This window comes from Colletes latitarsis, chromosome 10, assembly GCF_051014445.1.
Source record: "Colletes latitarsis isolate SP2378_abdomen chromosome 10, iyColLati1, whole genome shotgun sequence".
Classification (NCBI taxonomy): Eukaryota; Metazoa; Arthropoda; class Insecta; order Hymenoptera; family Colletidae; genus Colletes; species Colletes latitarsis.
Genome location: NC_135143.1, coordinates 4,921,659 through 4,945,883, shown reverse-complemented (window position 1 = coordinate 4,945,883; position 24,225 = coordinate 4,921,659). Strand labels below are relative to the sequence as shown.

The 24,225-nt window shown below is 34.7% G+C and overlaps 1 protein-coding gene across 6 annotated transcripts in view; it reads right to left on the bottom strand.

The window, feature by feature from the left end:
* The window catches only part of Kair1d (Kainate-type ionotropic glutamate receptor subunit 1D), an 881,193-nt gene that overhangs the window by 86,423 nt on the left and 770,545 nt on the right, over positions 1-24,225 (bottom strand). For all 6 annotated transcript variants that reach the window (XM_076774728.1, XM_076774730.1, XM_076774725.1 and 3 more), the window contains one exon: positions 17,484-17,651. In XM_076774728.1, coding sequence (XP_076630843.1) covers positions 17,484-17,651 — 168 coding nt within the window. The remainder of the gene's footprint in view (positions 1-17,483; positions 17,652-24,225) is intronic.

The window sequence follows — 24,225 nt, the reverse complement described above, 5'->3', positions numbered from 1 at the left end:
AAAAGATAAAAGATAAAATGAAATATTTTAGCAGAAATTTAATTTTCTTCAAAAAATCATATGTTTTTATTAATAAAAGATAAAAGCGTTTTACAACATGAAAGTGAAAAGGTCATGAGTTGTACTTCATGAAGAAAAATATGCTGAAACGACTCGTTGCAAAAACTATAATTACTTTGTAGAATGGAAGTAAATGAATTTTTATGTTTACGTTATGACTGTTTTGGCATGTAAAAATGATATTTTTAATAAGAAAAAGTGCAAGATATTGCTTCTGGCGTTTAATGCAATGCATCTTTTAAGTATGAACGAAATTTGTAAAGAATAATTAAAATTGACAAATAAAAATGGCGGCCACGGAAACCTAAAAACGTTGTAAATACTTTAAAATGTTAGAGGTTTTTACATGAAAATTAGATTTAAAATAATGAAAAAGTGCAATATATGAAGTTTTATTTTGTGTAGAATGGTTTTTAAATAATTTCCAAGATAATAATCCATTCTTTTAATATTCGTTCATAATTCTTTAATAATCAAATCTTTTATTCAACAATTATTATAAAATATCGTGGAGCATTATTTTACATAAATCATATGCGACGTATAATACTATCAAGTAGGGCATCTGTTAATAGTGTAACAATTCTGTACGTAAGAAATTAACATAAGATTTTACTATTAATCTCCCAAGAAAAAAAAGTCCATATATTTAAACTAAATTGTGTATTTCTAAAACACTCAGTATTACTACACTTTCGTCTTATTTTGGCCTCTAGAATCTTCCATTAAAATTTTTCCCAGGGTTGGCCGAACACTCTGTATACATAGATTTGCAGATGTAAACACTATTAGCCAGTGATATCATGAAACAGACTGTGTAATATTCTTTGCAAAGTGAAAAATTTATTATTAATGAGTAAACTAGTAAAAAAATCGATACCACTAGCAAGAACTAAATTACAGATTATGAGAATGAGTACATCAACAAAATCTGCTTCTGTAAAATTACAATTATTCTTAGTCTGTAACTTTGCAATTTGGTTTAAACTATGGGCCTTAAAAATGAAAAATCTTTTCACGTTCTCGGTATGTTACAAATTTTGTTATTTTACGTGACACTATTCCATGCAGTTTTTTAAATTTAAATATTCATGACTTTCCTGCTGCAAATGTTGGCAAATCAATGTTTTCTTTTGCTTCTAATGTCTATTTTTGAATATCAATGTCATGGACTATGAATCTTCTTTCAAGGGCATCACGACATATCGAAAGAGTAAAATTCGAAATACAGAGTGGTCCACGCAATTGTTTCAAATCATAACTCCGTTATTATTGCATTTACGAAAAAATGCCAAAGGAAAAAGATAAATGGTTCGAAGAGCACTACATCTGTAGGCCTTTAAATTTTTTTTAGATGCAGCAGTGCATGTGCAATTAACAATTGCATCATTTCTTTAAATAGAAATGCATATTTTTTTTTACACAGATCGATTCTTCTGTTCATTCTACGTAAAAAATGATTAGGGTACCATGGCAAAAAAATTATTAGATCTCGAAATATTTTCAAAAAATGTCTTTATTGAAGAAGATGCTCAAACGCTTCTCCATTACATTCTAAACATTTCTGATAACGTTTTTTTACTGTTCGCATAACTGCGTTTAAATTATCTGCAGTTATTGCTGCACATTCCAGTATGACTCTTTCTCTCAGATTCTCTACAGAATCTATGGGATTTGAGTAAATTTTATCTTTCAAATAACCCCACATTGCATTCTCTCGATATTTCTCGTGTAGATGCTTGTGGTTTCCACTGTAAATAAGCGGGTATGTTCACTCTGTTGTTTTCATTTCCTACTACTGGTTTTGGAACTTCTTTTTTGGGTTTGGTAAATGCACCATAGTGTTGCAAACTGTTATTCAATTCGAAAAACAATTGTCGCGATGGTTGTCGACGATTTGGATATTTTTCCTGGTACAGTCTTGCGGCGAGATTCGTATTTTTGTCACACAACACAAAAGTGTCGTACATATCTTGTCTCTCACTGTTAGTAAAATACTTTTTCTTGTATTTAGTAAAATACAGTTACACTTTTTCAAATTCTTAGTTTTCGTACTCGAGTTACGATACGTGAATTGCTACTGAATGATGAAATGCTTACTCGTACAAATCAGTTGCTGTTATGATAACAATGTCGAAAAGGTGTTTACCTTTACAACATAGTCATGAAGTGTTTGAGTATCTTCTTCAATAAAGACATTTTTTGAAAATATCTCGAGATCTAATAATTTTTTTGCCATGGTACCCTAATCATTTTTTACGTAGAATGAACAGAAGAATCGATCTGTGCAAAAAATATGCATTTCTATTTAAAGAAATGATGCAATTGTTAATTGCATATGCACTGTTGCATCTAAAAAAAATTTGAAGGCCTACAGATGTAGTGCTCTTCGAACCATTTATCTTTCTCCTTTGGCATTTTTTCGTAAATGCAATAATAACGGAGTTATGACTTGAAACAATTGCGTGGACCACCTATATAAATAATTATATATTATAATGCATCGCTGAATTCACCATAAATAGACGCTTTTATCGATTAAAAAAAGCGAAAGTTTTCCGAAAAATATGGGGAAGGGGGAATTCAATTTTGAAGAAAATTCACACGCATCTTTATAGACCTCAAGAAACGGTATAATTTCTATTTCAACTACTTTTTGATGTCTTTTGTTGCTTACGACTTATAAACACATACATAGAAAGGGCGGTTGGGATAAAAGGGTTGATATCTCCTCCAAACTGCAAAATGGGCACGAACGAATTACACCTGTCTTCTTAGATAGCTCTAACAAATATTTATGCAAAGTTTCATAAAAATCGGAGTGTTTCAGTTCGCGATGTTCTCTTGTCAGTTGTCCAAGTCTTGCTGTACTAATTTAAAACTATCGTGGAACGTGTTGCGCACTGCGTTGGTAACTTCATCGAGGATTATCTTCTAAATGTCTAAACAAAAGATTGATCAAAGTATTAAGGTGACACCCGTGACATTTTATTTGTCAAATTGATTCGAAATTGCATGTTGCTACGGATAGAAAGTCGGCGACTTCCTAAAAATTCTGGTTTTTAATAAACGTCCAAGAAAAACTGTATCCAACGAAGTCTCGGCAAAAAGTCCATCCATCGAGCACAGGGTGGGTTTCACGGAGTCGTTTCCTCCGCGTTATGAACGGGTCATGGATCAAACAAGCGTGCCTCCTCGGGGAAAGAAACGAATGGAGGTATAGGAAAGCTAGAAAGGGCGAAGGTAAAAAGATATAAAGCTCGGCAATCTTCGAACGCCCCGGGGTGTCTTCCACCAGTCCAAGTATCCATTATTTAACTCCTCAACGCTGATCCCGTTCAATTGTTTGCGTTTTCACAGATGAAGCTGATCTTATTTTTCGCGTTTCTATCGGCTCCTCGCGAGGCTGGAATTTATCCAAAGGAAACCCCCGCAACTCGAGATACCTTCAGAAATCTCTTCATGAAACCTCTGCGATCATTTGCACTGGCTATATTGCTGCTCGATTATAAACTCGGTGTATAGAGTTTTCTAAATTCATGTTTCTCTAGGAAAAATCGAAGAGTCTCTATAGAAAACAATGTAAGTGTTAAAAATCTAATTTTTTAGGAGAAAGAAAAAAACGATTGATTTATTTTTATCGTTTCATGTCGCTAAACTGCAATAAATTAAATACGTTTTAAAGTTTTATATCTCTTACATGAATAAGTTAATGAGAAAGAAAAATAATAAATTGTTTTGAAAAATAATGAAAGTACCGTTCATTTAAATTTGCAAGCATTGTGAAATCTGCCAAACGTGTTTGTTTGCAAATTGCTTAAGAATATCAAAAGTATATTTCTTCAATACTATCTTTTCATTTTTTGTTAGGAGATATTGCAAGAGTTTATTAGCATTATTTGTAACTATTTACAAAGAAATATGGTACTTGAGTGGAATACTATTGTATTCTCATTGACACTGAATATTTTAAGAAGAAACAGCGTTTTTTATTTTTTGCATTTATGTTGGTTTCTACAAACACTCCTCAATTGTCTTCGTCTTAATATCATCGTTGCCTAGAAGATACATTTGCTACGTAAGTTAGTCAATAAATAAGTAATTTTCTAAAAAAGAATATAGACGAGTAGAGTGAATACTTTCTATTCCTAATGGAATGTTATATTAAAGCAATATTTCTCGACATATTTCGTCAACATCCTTTTGGAAGCATTGAACATGGAATGGAATTAATTTATATCCTATTCTTGACGCCATTTTAATGAAGAATTCCCTGCTATAACATTTTTTCATTTGGAAACAGACATGAAAATCACACGGTGATAGGTTTGAACAACAAGGTATTTCCATTACTTCCATTAAAATTTACGCGACAGCGTCTGTATTGCAACCGCAGAATGTAGACGGCCATTGTTGCAGAGAAGTACCACACCCTCTTCTTTCGCTTTTTGGTCCTTTCTTTACTGAAAGATTGAGAACTCGGAACCGTACATGTGCAGCATGTACAGAAACCAATTTTCTATGAATTGCATAACGGGAATAATTTTTTGCTCGGAAGAATCTTATAATGGCACGTATATTTAACTGCAGAACATTTATTATACAATGCTCCATGTTTGATACAGCATAATATACTATTGACTGACGCAATTCAGTTGATACTTACTATACAATACAATAATCATATTACATTTATTTAGCTATCGAGTGACAACTATATACATATTTCTTTTAAAACAGAAGTTACTATGGGTGTACATCTTACACATTGACCGACTTATGTCTGTATAATAAATTGGAATTCACAATTTTAGATTACTTGTTCTGAAATATTCAATACCAATAATAATAGGATATATTTATTAATTAAATGCAGATATGAGGTAACATTTATGTTTTTCTTTACTATTTTAACGGTAACTTTAACAGGTATATAATTTTTAACTGCAATGTAAAATGCGTGATTCAGCGATAAGCTGGTATTAAATTTAACTCTGATCGTGAGAAAAAATATCTTGTCATGCACGGAATGAGTAATTACTGAAAAAATTGACTCATGATTATTCATCGATGAGAAGATCGGCTAATAAACCAAAAGTATTTGGTGAAATTTATACAACCTGGATCCCAGGAATTGCACGGGAATTTCACATTTGAGGAATGTATTGCATCAAATAAAGAATCTCATTAATCCATTATATGTATAGGGTGTTCGGCCACCCCTGGGAAAAATTTTAATGGGGGGTTATAGAGGCCAAAATAAGAGGAAAATTAAGAAAACTAATTTGTTGATGGAGGCTTCGTTAAAAAGTTATTAAAAAATTAAATTAAAAAATTTGAAATCATTCTAAAAAAATTATTTTTGGCTGCGGAGATCAACTACAATCATTTTTGGTGAATACACATACCCCCGAAATCCTACCCACTTTCGAGAAAAAAATTCGAGTAGGTGGTGAAATTTTTGGACAAAAAAAAAAATTTTCTAATCGTTCTAAAAAAAATTATTTTCGGCTGCAAGAGTCGATTACAATCAGTTTTGGTCATTACACACACCCCCGAAATCCTAGGCGTTTTTGAGAAAAAAATTCCTTACCGAAAATATAATAATGCCTGACCATATCATTGATATGTTTCCCTGAAATTTCGTGCGTATCTTTAAAACGTCATAACTTCTGAACGGATTGAAGAATTTTAATGTTTAAAAAAGCAAACTACGCGTATTTTGGTGGAGAATATGTACAAATTGCAAAAATATCCGAAAAGTTGATCCTTGACCCCGCGAAATGAGAAAAACCCCATAAAAATGGCCCAATTTTCAAACTGCCATAACTCCTACAACAGTGAATATATTTCAATGAAACTTTTTTCTGAAGTAGAACTCATGGGTACCTACAAAAAAGTATTAGACAACTTTTCTGTAGGGTGTCAAATAAAATTACTAAAAATGAAAAACGAATTTTAAAAGAAAAATCGATAGGGGGTAGGTGCCTAAATTCGACGAAAAAAAAAAAATTTCAAATCGTTCTGAAAAAATTATTTTCGGTTGCGGGGGTTAATTACAATCATTTTTGGTGAATAGACATACCCCCGAAATCTTGCGCATTTTCGAGAAAAAAATTCAGTACGGCTGGAATTTTAAACGTTAATGACATATCAACGAAGCCTCCATCAACAAATTAGTATTCTTGATTTTCGTCTTATTTTGGCCTCTAGAATCTCCCATTAAAATTTTTCTCAGGGGTGGCCGAACACCCTGTATACATGCATCTTATAGAGCGATCTATGCGTTTTCATCTTTTTTTTTTTTTATTGAAATTTAAAGTTGCATTAACAGCTCGGGTTATGAGCGACTTGGTATATTTACATTCTCATTCTTTTAGCATTTTGCAATCGCGTTGAACAGTGGGAATACAATGTGTTTGTGTGTGTGCACAACCTTGCTTTTTTTTTTACAGTTTGATGTAGATTTTGATTTCTTTAAAGAAGGCAATTGTATTATTGATATTTTCACGTGATTTTATTAATTCATTTATATTATTTTGGATTTTGCGTTTTCTTCTAATTTCTTTGAGATAATGGCAGTCATAGTATGTGCTTAATGCTGAGATTTTCGTTGTATAAGGTGCATTTGGATGCACCCTCTTTTAGGAGCAGATAAGTATGAGTTAACCTGGTGCGACCAATTAACATACGGGTGATAATTACTTGGACGTGTCTGCTAAGTTTATCAATGACTGGTTTGTGGCTTCCCGGTTTGTAGGATGGTAGCTTTGACGAGACTAGACTTGTTAATCTTTGGTTCCAATTATCCTTTAACCTGTTATTTATTTCCCTTCTGCAATCCTGGAATGGAGTTTCCTTCGATTCGTCCAGAGTATCATATCGTGTAGCTGTTTTGGTCTGAATTAGGTCTGGGTTAGGCATGAAAAGTAGTGAGTAGTTTTTTATGTTGGCGACCGATGTTTTCTTAAAATTTGTCTCCTGGAGGCAGATGATTTCAGGATTAGTGTTGTTTATAAGTATTTGTAATCTTTCTCTATGTGAATTGTATCCATTAATATTCCACTGAAGGATTTTCATGGGTGGTTTCAATTGAATTTAGGGGGAAATAAAGTTTTGGAAATGTCTTGTGTTAATAAGTTATGAGGGACAACCAGGGATTCTCTTTCTCTTATGGAATTGTAGACGTCCAGTTTCTTTGTTATTCGTGTGCATCTATTTTTAATTTTACAGTCGGTGGGATGTGGATACATTTGCTTGATCATATTGCTGGGTGCTTGAATGTCCTTAGTACATGACAATGCTAATTCACTCACGTTTGGATTACCTTTAGCATTTTCCATGAAACTCCTAAATTGGGTATAATTGATAACATATTCGTTAGGGAAGCCATCAAGCAATTCCTTTAAAGGAGCCATCATTTCTTCAACAGTTTTTGAATCAGTCTTCTCACCTGATTTAATTTTAATTTTCATTTTTATTGGTTTTCGTACTTTTGGTAATGTTGAATTCATTTCGTCTGAGGAGTCTTCCACATCCATCAAAGACGAATCTGTAGCCTCTTCTTCGGGAACTATTTTTTGGGTGCTTTATGAGCTTGATTCGTATATTGGTCTTTTGACATTATTTAATATAACATCTTTTCAGTAGGCAAGTCATTTTCCAGAATTTGTGATAATCGTGTCATTCCAACTCTTGAGTTGGTTTCAATACTTTGGTCGTGAGATGTAGTTCGTTGGATTGCCATTGAACGGGTTTTGGTATCAGTTGGGATGTTCGTTTCTTTGTTTCTTGAGTCTGGACAGTTTTTTGCTAGGTGCCCTTCGTTTCTACATAAATAGCAATTGATATTATCTCCTGACAAGTAGATCCAATAACTGGTATTTTTATAAAAAATGATCAGCGACGGTGGAAGTTTGACATCTTCCGGTTTTATAAACATCTGACGTCGGAAGCTTACGATGTGTGAGAAGCTTGGTTCAGATAATCCTGCTCTGAGAAATGATATTTGAGACACAGGTTTGACATTTAACCTCATCAATTCTTTCTCAATGACTTCATATGGTATTACCGGGCAGATATTTGACAGTATAATCCTCTTATAATTACTTATTAGAGGACGTAGTGAAATAGAATTATTTCCTATTGTGATCTTCGAGTAACTGCCGGTGATGTTCTCAACTATTTGTTTACTTGACAAGAATATACATATACGTGAATTTGAAATTTTTGATACGAATCTGATATTTGCTGGATCAGTGATTTTCCCTATACCATTAACATATTCCTTTAATGGGATGCCATCGATTGAATCAAGAACGATTGCTTGGTTTTTCTGGGGGAAAAGAGAATTCTGAGTGGCTGCCGCGTAGCTTTGTTTAGTGGTATACTGGAATTGATATTGTGGGAAACTATCAGTGGGGTATTGTGTAATCTCCTGTAGTCAGGAGCTGCCATATGTAGGTACTTGTTTGTACCTACGGTATTTTAACACTTAACACTTAGCTTAACTCTTCGTTTTAACTATCACTATTTGACGACTATTATTCGTTCACTCACTATAGGCCTCTGTATTTATAAACACTCACGATACAATACTGAACACGTCTCGCCAGCACAACGGTCGGTAAACGATTAAAGTTTTCGTCTTATTTGAATGGAAAACATTGATTTAACTAATATTTAAGTATGTTATTCTGAGGAATAGTGAATAGAAAAGGCCCATGAAGTACATGAAGGTCCATAAAACGTAGTTATTCGGAATAAAGGGCATCTTATCGATTTCGATAATTTTCAAGTATGTTATACAACTTAGCATTTTGAACAAGTTTTTCTTATACATATAATCACCGTTCGACTTTAGTTTTCGAGATATTTACGAAATTCTATCGGTACTATTATATTTTTGGATATACGTGTATGTGTATACGTACGCGGTCACGACAATGTGTATAAGCGACCGCTTATCTAGTGTTTCTACAAACACATCAGCGATTCACAATCGACTTTATTTCCGAGATATTTGTAAAATTAACCAAATCACTGCGTACCACTGATGTGTTTTTAAAACAAGAGAGAAGTGGTTCGTTAGGCTTTGGTTGGTAAACTCGCGTATACACTGCGGCTAACGGTTATAATCATAATTCAACGTGTAGTACCGACAGAATTTTGCAAATATCTTGGAAGCTAAAGTTGAGTGGAGGTTCTATGTATAAGAAAAACTTGTTTAGAATGTCGAGTTCTATAATATATTTGAAAATCATCGAAATTAGTCAGGTGCCCCCTATTCCGAATAATTATTGTTGCTACTATTATTATTTATCTTATATCGAGAATATGGAATGGGCAGTATTTCGGTATTCGGTATTTTTCTTTCAGGGTAGAAGAGTCGGGTAAATGTCGTGGCGCAGCAGATGTTGCTTCTTTCGAGATGGACGAACGTTCAAATTTGCTGTCCAACTTTTTCGCGGTTAATACCGTGCCAGATGCGCGCAATGATATAATATGCTTTTGTGATGATCCAAGCACGCGGAGTGTTCGAAAACTACCAATTAGACGGTCCGTTTTCCTTCAAGCGTAACTTCACTTACAAACTTCTTCGGGGTGAGATAAAACGTCGGCGATCATCGTGGAGAAACTCGGTGTAACGAAAATTTGATCGACGAAGACGAACAAGCGAGGAAAAATTGCGATCGTGAAACACGTGCTGCAATTTTCCTGAATTCTAAGCTAGAAGAGGCTAGCGAGAGATAAGTGTACAATTTAATTTTGTATCGCTACACCCTATAAAATATATCACAACGAATTAGCGAACAATCTATTTAAGAAACCAAATTAAATTAACACTGAACCTACTTGCACTTCATGTATACCCATTACCATCATGACTGGTCAAATAACCAGTCTTCCTTTTTCTCTTTTACGAGGCAATGTACTTCTAATTTTTGCATTATATGTATAGAAAGTTGTGTTTTGATGTTTATTCGTAAGATATCCTTCTCTTTTATGTCGCATAGTTTTTCTTAAAGCATTGAATTCCTAGAACCTGCACAAAAATATTCACTACTTTTACTCTAAACGTGCATTATTCCTTTAATAGTATTAGTAAATTAGTAATTTTCATCGGATAGAAATAAAACGCTCTTGAAAACAAATTTTCTTTCAAGTCGATACCGTAGTTAATTTCAAAGAAAATAATTATTTACGAAAAAATGGCATAGTAATTATGCAAACACCCTGTATACAAATCTAAATTCATTTTCAATTAAATAAACAATTTATTATCCAGTTTTATTGCACATCAGTCGTATGATCAATGGGAAGTGCTGAAACTACTTTGGGTATGTAGCGTCAAAGTAAATGTGAAAATAAACATAGAAGACAGCAAAAATTGTAGTAGGTGATATGATCATTAGGTAAAGGATGAAAAGCCCTTTAAAATGAGCGTTTGTACGAGTCGATAGCTTCATTAGTTCCAGAGATACAGCGATTTTAATTTCAAGTCGATGCAGTGGCTAGTTTCGGAGATATAAGGGTTCGAAGCGTTTGTTTACATTCTTACTACGGTCTTGTCAAGGTCGTTGACCACACGTGCTCGTAGTAACTAGGTCACTCGGCTACTCGGTCACATACGAGACAAAGAGGTACGATGCGACGCGTTAGACGAAGACGGAGATAGTCACATTAAGAAAAATACCAGTTTACATAAATTACGATATCTCGAAAACGGAAAATCGGATCGTCAAAATCCAAAAGCCATTTTAAAAAAGAAGGTTTACCGTTGCTAACGGTGGTTTAATTTGTAATAAAACACTAGTAGTTTCAAGACTGTACATGTCTAAAGTTTTAGTATTTTTAATACGCGTTGCTATAGGCTTTTGTACGGCGGACCATAAGAGATAGTGAAGATTGAAAAATTACCCTTTTATATAAATTACGATATCTCCATAACGGGAAATCGGATCGACAAAATCCAAAAGCCATTTTAAAAAGGAAGGTTTACCGTTGCTAACGGTGGCTCAATTATGGAGAAAACTTCTGTCCAATTTTTTACAAAAAAAAATATAAACCATTCAACCGGTCAAATGACCAGTCATAATAGGCAAGAGAGACTACATATTTTTCTCAGAAAACAAACAATAAGAATAGAAGTGAATATTGTAAAATTCATTGTACATATTCTATAAGAAAAGTCGTGAAGTTAAATGGCGCTGAAATAATATTATGTGTTAGAAATTCTAAACGAAATTTTAAAAACGGTCATTTGACCGGTCGCGGTAGGTTTAGTGTGAAGAGACTGGAAAGGGTACATCTTTAGACTTGTGCACATTATAATGAAATATGCCACGTTTAGCGAAAATTAAAAATAGTGATTTTTATACTTTCCGGAAGACAAACCACCATAAAGATAATTCGTAAACTTTTAAAGGAGATTAGAAAAATATAATCCGAAAGTTATCAAACTTTGGTGACCAATGTATTGATACAAAAGAATGTTTCAGTTGTTCATATATTTCTATGCTCAAAGTTGACGAGCGCGTAAACGTGACTTGTCCGCAAAATAGTTATACTTTCTGTAAACTTTTGTTACAGAAAGTCTCCAGAATAAACAGGGGACGAGAAAGAGGAAACGCTTGGTCGAAAATAATAATTCTTTTAGTTTTTGGTTTTTTGTTTAGTTTTGCATTCTTACAAATTGTATATTTACGTGAATACGTTTTGTTGAGGAGTTGAGCAAACTGATTTTAATGTGGTGAAAGGAACTTTCTACTATGCTCAACTTCACATGTTAACGTTAATGACGAGTGAATGTTTGTAGGATACGGAAGGTAAACGTTTAAATCACAATCAGTGGAAATTATAACAACCAATAACTGTTTATTATAAGTCGGATAGCCGAAATGTACAAAGTCTTGAATATACTATTGATCTGTGATGTTTGCGTGTCAATTTTTGTCTGCCGTCTCGGCCAAGGTTCTCCAAGATGCTAACCTCGCCATGGGCGTACCCAAGGCCATGGGAGGCAGCATAGGTCTTCGATTGGTCAAAATTGTTAATAATACAGATCAATCAGTTTGGAGGCGACGTTGGTCGGTGGGAGGCGGCATGTAACGGGTATTTTTAATAATTTTCCCTCGTCTGGGTTTTTCCACGTAGCGGCTACGGGCCCAGGTCAACGCTTGGTGCCCAGATGTTTCCTGCGATACCTGACTCGCCATAAAACATTTGGCACCGGTTTTCGATGATATTGAATATAGTAAAATCATAGAACGCCTGGATTTGGAAGGCCATGCAGATTTGAATGAATTTAATATTTAACTAGCCGCCTTAATGGCACTTGAGTATAGGCAAAACTTGATTGTATGAAAAGTCTGACTCTACATCCGATGGCTTTATGAATTTACTGCTACGCTGCAATACAGAAGAAATCGACATGGTTATTGCGCGCCGTAACACGTTTTGTAATAAAAAATATAATCAAAACTTGTAACAATTTCTCTACCCGTCTATTCCCTCATCCGCACCCACGTTAGAATCCCTTAGTATTCTAAAAAGTAGGCAATGCCCAATTATTACATTCGCCGGCTTATTCTCGATAAGGGGACGTCTTGTGGTATCCTCTGCAGTAACGTTTCGAGCCGAAGACAAAGATGATCGATGAACCTGCTGAGCGGGACTCGTGCGAAGAATGTGAAATTAGAATGTTATTACGGTAGGCGATGCGCTTTTAAGCGACTGGCGTATTTCGTTGCACGTTACGGGACAATCTTCGCATTTGCATGCATACGGGTCGGCTTGATGAGTTCGTACGCTCGTTCAGCGAGAAAATTACATCGACACCGTAAACCTGTAACTGTTACAATACCTCGTCGCGTAGAGCCCCGCTGCTAATTAAGTTAGCGCGCATGTACGGTGAAATTCGCTCGTTGCCGACGTAATGCCCTCCTTCTGCGACGCCAGTGCGAAAACAATCGTGCGGCGTACACGCGGTATAGAAGCAAGGGTGCACTCGGGGATTTCGATGGATGTTTAAGTGTCAGGGAACTGGGACTAATTAAAGTGGCAATGCAGTACGCCGGGGCTGTCGAACATCTTCCCAGATAGTCAGCTAGTTCCCCCACTAACTAGCACGCGAATCGCATCCACCACTCCGTGTCTTCTTTCGACTCGTGTCACTACGGTCCTATTCATGCAGAATATCCAAAAATGTTGGGACCAACTTATATTACGTGTTACTGGAGTGAAATAAATGAAAAAAGTTCAGATAACTTGTGTCCGAAAATGCTTTACTGAAAATATAAAGGGTGTTTGGCCACCCTTGGGGAAAATTTTAATAGGAGATTCTAGAGGCCAAAATAAGACGAAAATCAAGTATACCAATTTGTAGATGGAGGCTTCGTTAAAAAGTTAATAACAATTAAATTCAAAAATTTCAAATCGTTCTGGAAAAATAATTTTCGGTTGTGGGGGCCAGTAGGTACTGAAATTTTTAGACGAAATTAAAAAATTTCAAATCATTCAAAAAAAACTATATTTAGTTACAGGGGGCGATTACAATCATTTTTCGTCATTATACATACCCCCGAAATCCTACTCAGTTTCGAGAAAAAAATTCCTTATCGAAAATCTAATTTCTGGCCAGAAATGTCTGCCCGAATTTTCATGCGAATCTTCAAAACGTCATAACTTTTGAACGGATTGGACGATTTTAATGTTTAAAAAAGCAAACTACGCGTATTTTGATGGAGAATACGTACAAATCGTAAAAATATTCGAAAAGTTGGTCCTTGATCCCGTAAAATGAGAAAAACCTCATAAAAATGGTCCAATTTTCAAACAGCCAATACTCCTACAATAGTGAATATATTTCAATGAAACTTTTTTCTGAAGTAGAGTTCATGGATACTTACAAAAAAGTATTACACAACTTTTCTGTAGGGCGTTAAACAAAATTACTAAAAATGAAAAATGAATTTTTAAGAAAAATCGACGGGGGTTAGGTGCTTAAATTTTTCGACGAAAAAAAAATTTTTAATTAATTCTGAAAAAATTATTTTCGATTGCGGGGGTCAATTGCAATCATTTTTGGTGAGTAGATATACCTCCGAAATCCTACCCATTTTCTAGAAAAAAATTCGAGAAGGTGTGAAATTTTTCGACAAAATTAAGAAATTACAAATCGTTCTAAAAAAATTCTTTTTGGTTTTAGGGGTCAATTATAATCATTTTTGGTGAATAAACATAGCCCTGAAATCCTACGCATTTTCGAGAAAAAAATTCAGTACGGTCGGAACTTTAAACGTTAATAACTGTTTAACGAGGTCTTCATCAACAAATTGGAAATCTTGATTTTCGTCTTATTTTGGCCTCTAGAATTCCCCATTAAAATTTTTCCCAGGGGTGGCCGAACGCCCTGTATATAGGAATACATGGCCAGTCGAGTACTTGTGAGAGAGATACAGGTCAAGCTTATCCCTTTGTTGGCGAGTGCGGGAAGTGTCGCTACAGAACCTATATGTGAGGACTATATTTATTTATTTATTTATTTATTCACGGGTTTAAATAGCCATTAATACAGCAAGAGACACAAGTATAGAAGATAGTTACATAAGGAAAATAAACAGGAATGCAAAATTAAATGATATGAAGTATGAGACTGACTGAATAATTAGAAGGAGATGCTAAATAAAGAACGTTTAAATAATAAAATTGAATGGTTATATACATCGATCAAATCATGTGCAGTATTCGCATGAATGAACAAACGATTATAAGGGTTATAGAAACCATAACGTGTACGATGGTATCCTATGTGAACTAATTCAGAACGACGTAGTATTCTGGAAGGAACATTAAATTTAAACATTTCAACGATATTCGAACACGAGATCAGACCATTAAATACCTTGTGTAAATCAGCTACATTTCTACGGTGTTTAAGTGTGGTCAAATTTGATTCGGTTAAAACGTAATCGTAATTATTAGAATATCTAGGCATAGAATCACCACTATGATAAGCAGCCAAGCGTGAAAAGTGTTGTGGTCCTTCAAGAGCATGAATGTAGGTATTGTAATAAGGGGACCAAATTAGCAAGCCATATTCCAAAATTCGTCTGAAGAGGCTGCAGTAAAGTGATCTTAGTGTATACGTATCATTGAAAAGTCTAGTAATTCTATGAATAAGACCTAAATACCTAAAGGCACAAGAGATTCTGCTTTTGAGATGTTCCGCGAATGACAGATCATGTGAGAAAAGAATTCCGGGATCACGAATCGAGTCAGGATTATGAAGGATCGTGCCTCCAAGAGAGTAATTGGAAATTTTTAAATTAGCACTACGACCGAATCTGATAACTTTGCATTTATTGAGATTAAAGTATAATTTATTAGATTTGCACCACCATTCTAATGTAAGGTCATTCTGATTCTGTTAATCATTTTGATGATTAACAAGATGATACGTTTTTAAGTCATCTATATACAATAAATTTACAGAGATGAAAGGCTTCAGATATGTTATTAATGAACAGAATAAAAAGTAAGGGTCCGAGGTGTGTACCTTGGGAAACACCTGAATATGCGTTTAGTTTCGAAACTATTAGTGTTTTATTAATTATTGAGGCATTATTAGAAGTGGCAAAACCTCCTCTTTAAAATGAATTTTGGTTTTTCTCGATCCGACTTTCCGTTTTCGAGATATCGTAATTTATGTAAAAGGTAATTTTTTAAACTCCGCTCTCGGCCTTAGAAAAGGCTATTAACGCGCATTAAAAATACTAAAAACTTTAGACGCGTGCAGTTCCGAAACTACTAGTGTTTTATTACTAATTGAACCACTGTTAGAAACGGCAAAGCCTCCCCTTTAAAATGGCTTTTGATTTTTGTCGATCCGACTTTTCGTTTTCGAGATATCGTAATTTATGTAAGTGGGTAATTTTTTAAAAATTCTCTTATGGCGCTTTCCGTGTTACGGCAGACTACTAACGCGCATTAAATTACTAAAAACTTTAATTACCTGCAGTTTCGAAATTATTAGTACTTCTTCCATGATCGAGCCGCCGTTAGCAGCGGCAAACCTTCCTCTTTAAAATGGCTTTTTGATTTTGTCGAACCGACTTTCCGTTTTCGAGATATCGTAATTTATGTAAAAGGGTATTTTTCTTAATTTGACTATCGCTGTCTCCGTCTGATGCGTCGCGTCGTACCTCCTTGTCGCGCGTGAATCGAGACAGTCACGTGACGCGGAAGCGTAGTATTTCCAAGAATTTACTACGCACTGTTTACTATCTACGCGCGCGGGGGACGAATGAACTCGCGCGAGCGCAACAAAAACGTAAACAAACCCTATCTCCGAAACTAGCCACTGCATCGACTTGAAATTAAAATCGCTGTATCTCTGGAACTAATGAAGCTATCGACTCGTACAAACGCTCATTTTAAAGGGCTTTTCGTCCTTTACCTAACGATCATATCATCTACTACAATTTTTGCTATCTTCTATGTTTATTTTGATATTTACTTTGACGCTACATACCCAAAGAAGTTTGAGCAATTCCTACTGATCGTACAACTAGTGTAGGATAAAACTGGACCATAAATTGTTTATTTAATTAAAAATGAATTTAAATACAGGATGTTTGCGTAATTACTAGGCAGCACTTTTTCTTAAATAGTTATTTTCTCTAGAACTAACTACGGTATCGACTTGAAACAAAATTCGTTTTCAAGGGTGTTTTATCTTCTTTCCGATGAATATTAAAAAATTTTTTCACATAAAAGAAAAGAACATCTTTTGAATAAACATCAAAACATAAGTTTCTATACATATAATGTAAAAATTAAAAGTATGTTGCCTCGTAAAAGAGAAAAAGAAAGATTGGTCATTTGACCGGTCATGGTAGGAATGGGTATACATGCAGTGCCGGTAGGTTTAGTGTTAAAGATAAACAAAAACTGAAACTAATATTAACTTGTGTTATCTGTCAATTCTGTAATTATTGCTACGTTCTATTATTGGAAAATGTAATTATGAATTTTTATTCACAACTGCAGTGATTCATTATTGTCATATATGTCCTAGAAGACGATTCTACGAACCGTTCTATCAAGGCGAACGACAAATGAAGTATCATGAACCATTATTTTTCGCCATATCGCCATTGTGTCACACATAACATGTCGCAAACTAATCTCCTCGATAATTTTGTCCATGAAAACAGTAATCATACAAGTTAGTAAATGAGATAAAATTTTCCTACGACTCAGAATCGAATACAAAATTTTATGCGTGACACCGGAAGAGAAAATATTAATTTCATTTCCTCGGAATAAGATGTTCGTAGAAAATATAGTAAGATGCGTAACTGCGTTAATATTGATATAGATTGTCCTAACAGTGTATTAAACAGTGAATTTTGTCGTACCTTGTTGGAGCTTTGTCCCATATCGAGCTCTCGATTAAAACGCTTCTCACCAAAGATCCAATCTTGCACAACCTTCTGAATTTCTGGCTTCTCCGGGTCCACTAATCGAAAGGCAGTGATATTGGTCCCGCCGTGTTTAAATTCTTCTAGGTCGACGCTGTGCAGGTCCTGCAAGAAAATCGAATCACTTTATGAATCTCTCCAATAGTTACCTGCCTTTTTGCATACACTATAAACGGATATATTTATAGAAAAACATTTATAGAACGTTCTACATTACGACTGGAAGAAATTGTCACACTGCCAATATTCCGTATTATTTGCAGACGAGTATTGCAGGCAGCAATACTCGCGAGGTAGTTATTGAAAAATTGTATGATGCAAATACAATGATGTAAAATTGATTGCCCCATTCCACGTTTTTAAATTAAAATGAAGATTCTTATGAACGTGAGATCTAATATACAATCGCCTTGAATTACATACTCACTTGTACATAACAAGGAGTATACTGTTACTGAAACGTGACTACAAGTTCTTATTTAATTTAAATGACTTTTTAAGTGGTTTTTGTTAATCTGAACACGTGGTCGGGAACTAAAATTCCGTATTGCACTGTTTTATTATTTACTACATCTGCTTTACTTATTGTCTAATCTGAACTATACTAATTCAGAGTTTGTCTTTAAAACTTTTAGGATATTATTACTGGCCCTTTTTTACTTGCTCGTACTCGCTCGCTCAAGCCACACTGCGCGCTGCTGTCGCGCCCCACTCCTTATTCATCCTACCACACCACACTCACTGAGGCGGGCGATTCAAAACGACTACTTTACTTCAACAGTTTCTATTTTTTTCAAAAATTAGTTACGCCTTTTTATATTTGATAAAAAAGTAACATCTAGTTTTGTGAGTCAAAATGACCGGTGGAATGAGAAAAAGAGAAATGTGGTATTCCACGCACGCGTTTAGTTGTGAACCCCTTGAGACGGTGTCATAGTTTATTTGAACAAAATTCTAGAAGAAAGTTTTAAAAAAAACACTTCACACTAGAATACTGCCTCAAACAAACACGCAAAATCGAACCAACAATGCTGACAATTGCGTTCGTTAAATGCGTATCGGCCGAGAGGAGCGATCTTATTATCGATAACGACGGCCGATCGACGCAGGATAATTAAACAACGTCGGTTTGCGAAAAAACAGCGAAACGGAAGGAAACGATGGTGTCACGGCGAACGGGGCAGTTAAATAACTCGGGCGTAATAAGGAGCTGGAGCTCCGTAGTACGACGTTACGCCTACTAAACGCTCGTAATAAGAAGCTTAATGGCAACGGCGGCTATAACGACGATAACAATCATCATAACCGTAATGGGGCATAATAACCGTAATGACCAGCGGGACGCGATAATACGTCGGCGTTGCTGAATTCGGGGGAGACACGCCGAAATTTGTAGCCTCGAAATGCGAGAGAGTCTGCGACCGACCATAATTCTGCGTCCCGAAATCTGTGTTTCATGGAGTGAGGTTAATACGATAAAAGCTAATTCGTCGATGTACCGAGCTGTTCGAGCACGACTCGTGGACATTCTTTCCCCACAAGAGGTTTGCCCGACAGACGTTAGGTTCTTAACGGCTGAAAAGAATAAAGAACCTTCTACTCTATTTTAAACCTATTAATTTTGACGATTCAGAAATTGTAAAAATTATGAAACACGCATTATTTATTTATATGTTAAAGTGATTAAAAGGAATACTTTGTGAAAGCTTACATCGCCTAAGCACGTGCCTAAACATAAATGAGTCAATTAGTTTTTGAAATGTTTTAGAAAATTGAGTGTGAAAATTATCAACCATTTTCTGTTAGACTTATGTCAACGTTAAAGGACAGTATGCATATAAAAATGTTGAACAATCACACAGAAGGTGATACTTTATGTGAAAATAAATAATAATTGTCTAACCTAATAATTAAATTCGTAAGAAAGTAAAACCTTCTCTAATTTTTTTAACTTCTTGAACTCTATTCCGTGGTTAGATATTTCGAAATTATCTTGTTTTGACTGAAATTTAACGTCTGAGGTTTGTTAAAGAACAAGCAAAATTATGAATTATACTTTTAAATTTTACTTACGTATGAAACACATTAGAATCTACCCGTTTATTGTTTTTAAAAATACCTCTAATTTAAATTAGATCAATTAATGATACATATCATTATTAATATTTGTTAAGAAGATTCTCAGCGCATAGCTTTCTCTATTTGAGTCTAGAGGTCTATGAGTAAAAACATTTTTACAATGGATACTAACCGCAAAAAGACAAGAATACAGGACCACAGAGGAAGATACTTTAATAATTATCCTTGTAAGTTTGACAATTTTATTCAATAATAATTGATTCGTCATCTCCTATGCTCGCCACCAGAGGGGTTGCGCTCTCACAAGCGCTCGACCGACCCCTCAATTGCTATACAAGGTGTCAGCCACCTTTGGGAAAAATTTTAATGGGAGATTCTAGAGGCCAAAATAAGACGAAAATCAAGAATACCAATTTGTTGATGAAGGCTTCGTTAAATAGTTATTAACGTTCAAAGTTCCGACAGTACTGAATTTTTTTCTCGAAAATCCGTAGGATTTCGGGGGTATGTGTAATGACCAAAAATGATTGTAATAGACCCCCGCAACCGAAAATAATTTTTCCAGAACGATTTAAAATTTTTTTTTTCGCCGAAAAATTTCGGCACCTACCCCAGTCGATTTTTCTTAAAAATTTGTTTTTCATTTTTAGTATTTTTCTTTGACGCCCTACAGAAAAGTTGTCCAATAATTTTTTGTAGGTACCCATGAGCTCTACTTCAGAAAAAAGTTTCATTGAAATATATTCACAATTATAGAAGTTATGGCTCTTTGAAAATTGGACCATTTCTATGGGGTTTTTCTCACTTTGTGGAGTCAAGAACCAACTTTTCGAATATTATTGCGATTTGTACATATTCTTCACCAAAATACGCGTAGTTTGTTTTTTTAAACATTAAAATCGTCCAATCCGTTCAGAAGTTATGATGTTTTAAAGATACACATGAAATTTCAGTAAAACATATCGACGCTATGGTCAGACATGAACTTTTCGGTGATGAATTTTTTTCTCGAAACTGAGTAGGATTTCGAGGGTGTGTCTGTTGACCAAAAATGCTTGCAATTGACCTCTGCAACTAAAAATAATTTTTCCAAGACGATTCGAATGTCTTTTTTTCACCTAAAACTTTCAGCACTTACTCAAATTTTTTTCTCTAAAGTGGATAGGATTTCAGAGGTATGTGTATTCACCAAAAATGATTGTAATTGACCTCCGTAACCGAAAATAATTTTTCCAGAACGATTTGAAATTGTTGAATTTAATTGTTAATAACTTTTTAACAAAGCCTCTATCAACAAATTGATATTCTTAATTTTCGTCTTATTTTGGCCTCTAGAATCCTCTATTAAAATTTTTCCCAAGGGTGGCTGAACACCCTATACAGGGTGTCCCGTAAATAGTGTAAGAACCGGAAATGTGGGGTAGCTGAGACGATTCTGAACAACAATTTCCTTTGCAAAAATGTCGGATGGAGCTTCGTTTTTGAATTATTAACGAAAAACACTGACGAATCACGGCGCTTGCCTGCCGCGCGCTCAGGGCCGTCCGAACTAAGAGAGCCACCGTGTCGGGTAGGTAGCAAGATGTGCATCGGAGATACGTCGAGGAACGAATACAAATAATTAAAAATACTACCACCGCTACTGTTACCTCTGCGGATTGGATAAATCAGCCAGCTAAATCGAATTTATTAATTATTTGTATTCGCTGTTTCCAAGGAAGAAGGAATAAAATGTGGGAAGATGCTCTCGGAATTTTTAGGAAATTAATTCTTCGCACCTGAGTAACGCTTCTCGCCAGAGTGTGTTAAAATTAAAATAAGAATTATTTTCAGAAAATTAAAATAAATACGGTAAGAACCATTTGTAATCGTTTGTTATTAAAAACTGTACTGGAAAAGCAGACTGGATTTGTGCGTACCGAAACATTCCTCGAATGTAAAGGCTTTAATAGAGAAATAATTGAAATTCGACGTAATAAATTCTTCGAACGACTTCCTAAGATCTCAGTACAGAACAAATACCTCCGGATTATACTTAACAGACCCAGATACCACACCACAGTTTCCCTGCACATCGACGTTAATATAGAATACATCTCGGATTACATAAATAGGATAACCACCAAAACACTCAAATCCAATTTCAACCACCCAAACTTCCTAGTAGCCTCACTAGGGAACTACAGACCGGAAGACATCCCTCTTACAATGTGCATAAAACCCCTACATTAATCATTCCTAACTAACCCTAATACTACCACTCTCATCGCAAGGATGCAAGTCATGGAGGTTTTTGAAAGTTTTATCTCTAACTCCAGTCAGGTAATCTAACATGATAAAACCCCACACAACATAAACCCAAACAAGAACTAACCAATTAAACTAATTGCAGGTCATAGGGGAAAAATCCCCGAGGTACTGCGCTCACACAGTGAGAAACCCAAAAAAAAAGTCCCAATATCCCAGTCGTCTAAGGCAGGGCCTGCTAGAAAGCTTCACTGAGTCCGGTAGCAGGCCCGGGATGATACGCGCCCCTTTCTTTCCTTTTTTGTTCTTCTACGAATTTCCGAGTTCCTACCCGCAATGAAGCAGCGCCACATAATATACGCACATTTAACTGGTAGTATATCAAAGAGCGATTACACTTCCTTATACACAAATTATATACCTCCACGCTGTGGGGTTGTGATTATTAATCCATTATACTTTTTATCGTATCGTTTCACCGTTGCCTGATATGACTAGTCGCATTGACGACCTCTATTTTCACTGCTTTTTAACGACGCTTTTATTGTATACAGAAAATATATAAATATATCACTGTATACAGTTTCCTGGGAAAATCATACAACTAACATGTTGGTGACAGAAACAGCAAACGAGCATATTGGATATCTCGCATAGAATTCTCTCACGGATTCACGTTTATTTTTCTCGCTTGAAATACATTTTGCTCTGACCAATTTTCAATAACACATCAACGTATCTATTGCAAAGGAAGAGTGGTGCTTGTGCAGTATATTCAGAGAGGAATTGCAAGTACATTGCTAATAAACTCTATAGCCAATTACGGGAGAAAAATATCCTAGAGTGGCAAATTTTATTGTATACTCAACAAAATCTAAAAATTTTGAGCGGTAAATAGTAGGTACGTAACTTTATATTAATAGTTAGATTAAGTGTGAATAAATAGTATAGAAATAGTTTTAGAGTGATAGCTTTCTATAGCTAAGATGTCAAATATTGGCGACATAATGACAGAGAAAGATAGAAAAGAATTTGGCTCTAAGGAGGTTAATTAATATGTTCACGAAAGGTTTGTTTTCTTTGAGTAATTATTATCTTTAATGAAAATAGTATTAAAGCTATGCGTCGAAAAATATTGTGACGTATTTACCTCTGTTAATTTTTAGCGAAATACGTCTCACTGTATAGAATTCAATTATGGACGTATCAATAGATAGACCCTGTAAAGAAAACTTTTTTTACAGGATTAATATATGTATAATAATTTAATACTTTATTTCTTTTGTAATATCGAATAAAAAATGATGAAAAAATATCATGGATATTTTACCTGAAGGTGTATACATTTCTGAAATTTTTCAGAATTTTCAATTACAAAACATTTTAAACGATTAAACAAATTTAGAAATATTAATTTATATTGAAGTTATTAAGTGACCACGTTTATATTTTTGTTAATCTTGGGTCTTCTTATGATTATTAGTGTGTAACTTTTTCAAATTTTTCCAAGTGGTGGAATATAATTAAACAAATTTTAAATCCTTATTTATTTAGATTATTGTCTGAAATATTCGATTCACCATGTATATATTATTACAGTTCTACCGAACTCTTACGATTAGTAATGTACAATTTCGTCAGATTTTTTGAAAAGTTTTGTCAAAACAATCAAAAAACGATACATATTTCCTATCTTTCCCTACGGAAAAGAGTAGCATGTTCATATAATAGAAATATTTAGTTCATTAATGGACATTATATATGATTCCAAATACTTTCACGTAGGAATGAGTCAATTCAATTAATATACAGTGTAATATTCGACAGAAAAAGTTTTATTGTGGGATCATCTAATGATACGTCCAAACTTGAATTTGATTTGAGAACATTTTTACCTAGCTTATTTTTATCCTTACAAAATGACCAATAAGTATTTAATTATCTTTTGGAATATATTTTATACGTACTTAAGCGATCAGGAATTAGATCCTTGACAATATCGGCAACCTTTGGAAATGAAAGGAGAATCCTTCGGGAACTTTCCAAATCTTCGGGAGAATTTTCCCAACGCGTCGCGTACGAAAGGTACCTGGTGGGATGTGACTTGAGTCAACTGTCGATCGATAGCTATCATTCTCTGTGATTTACGTTGCTCGACGCGTTCCACATACAAAACCTCCATTTGTCTTATCGCGAGGAACATTCTAGCGAGTCGTAGAAAAATGCCGCATACGCGATTTGAATGCGAATCGCGTGTGCTTGGGTAATGATTGAGAAAATTCAGAGATAGTGAAGTGTATTCTCTGTCATATAGTTAATCTAATATCTAATGAAGCTGATTCGATGAGGTTTG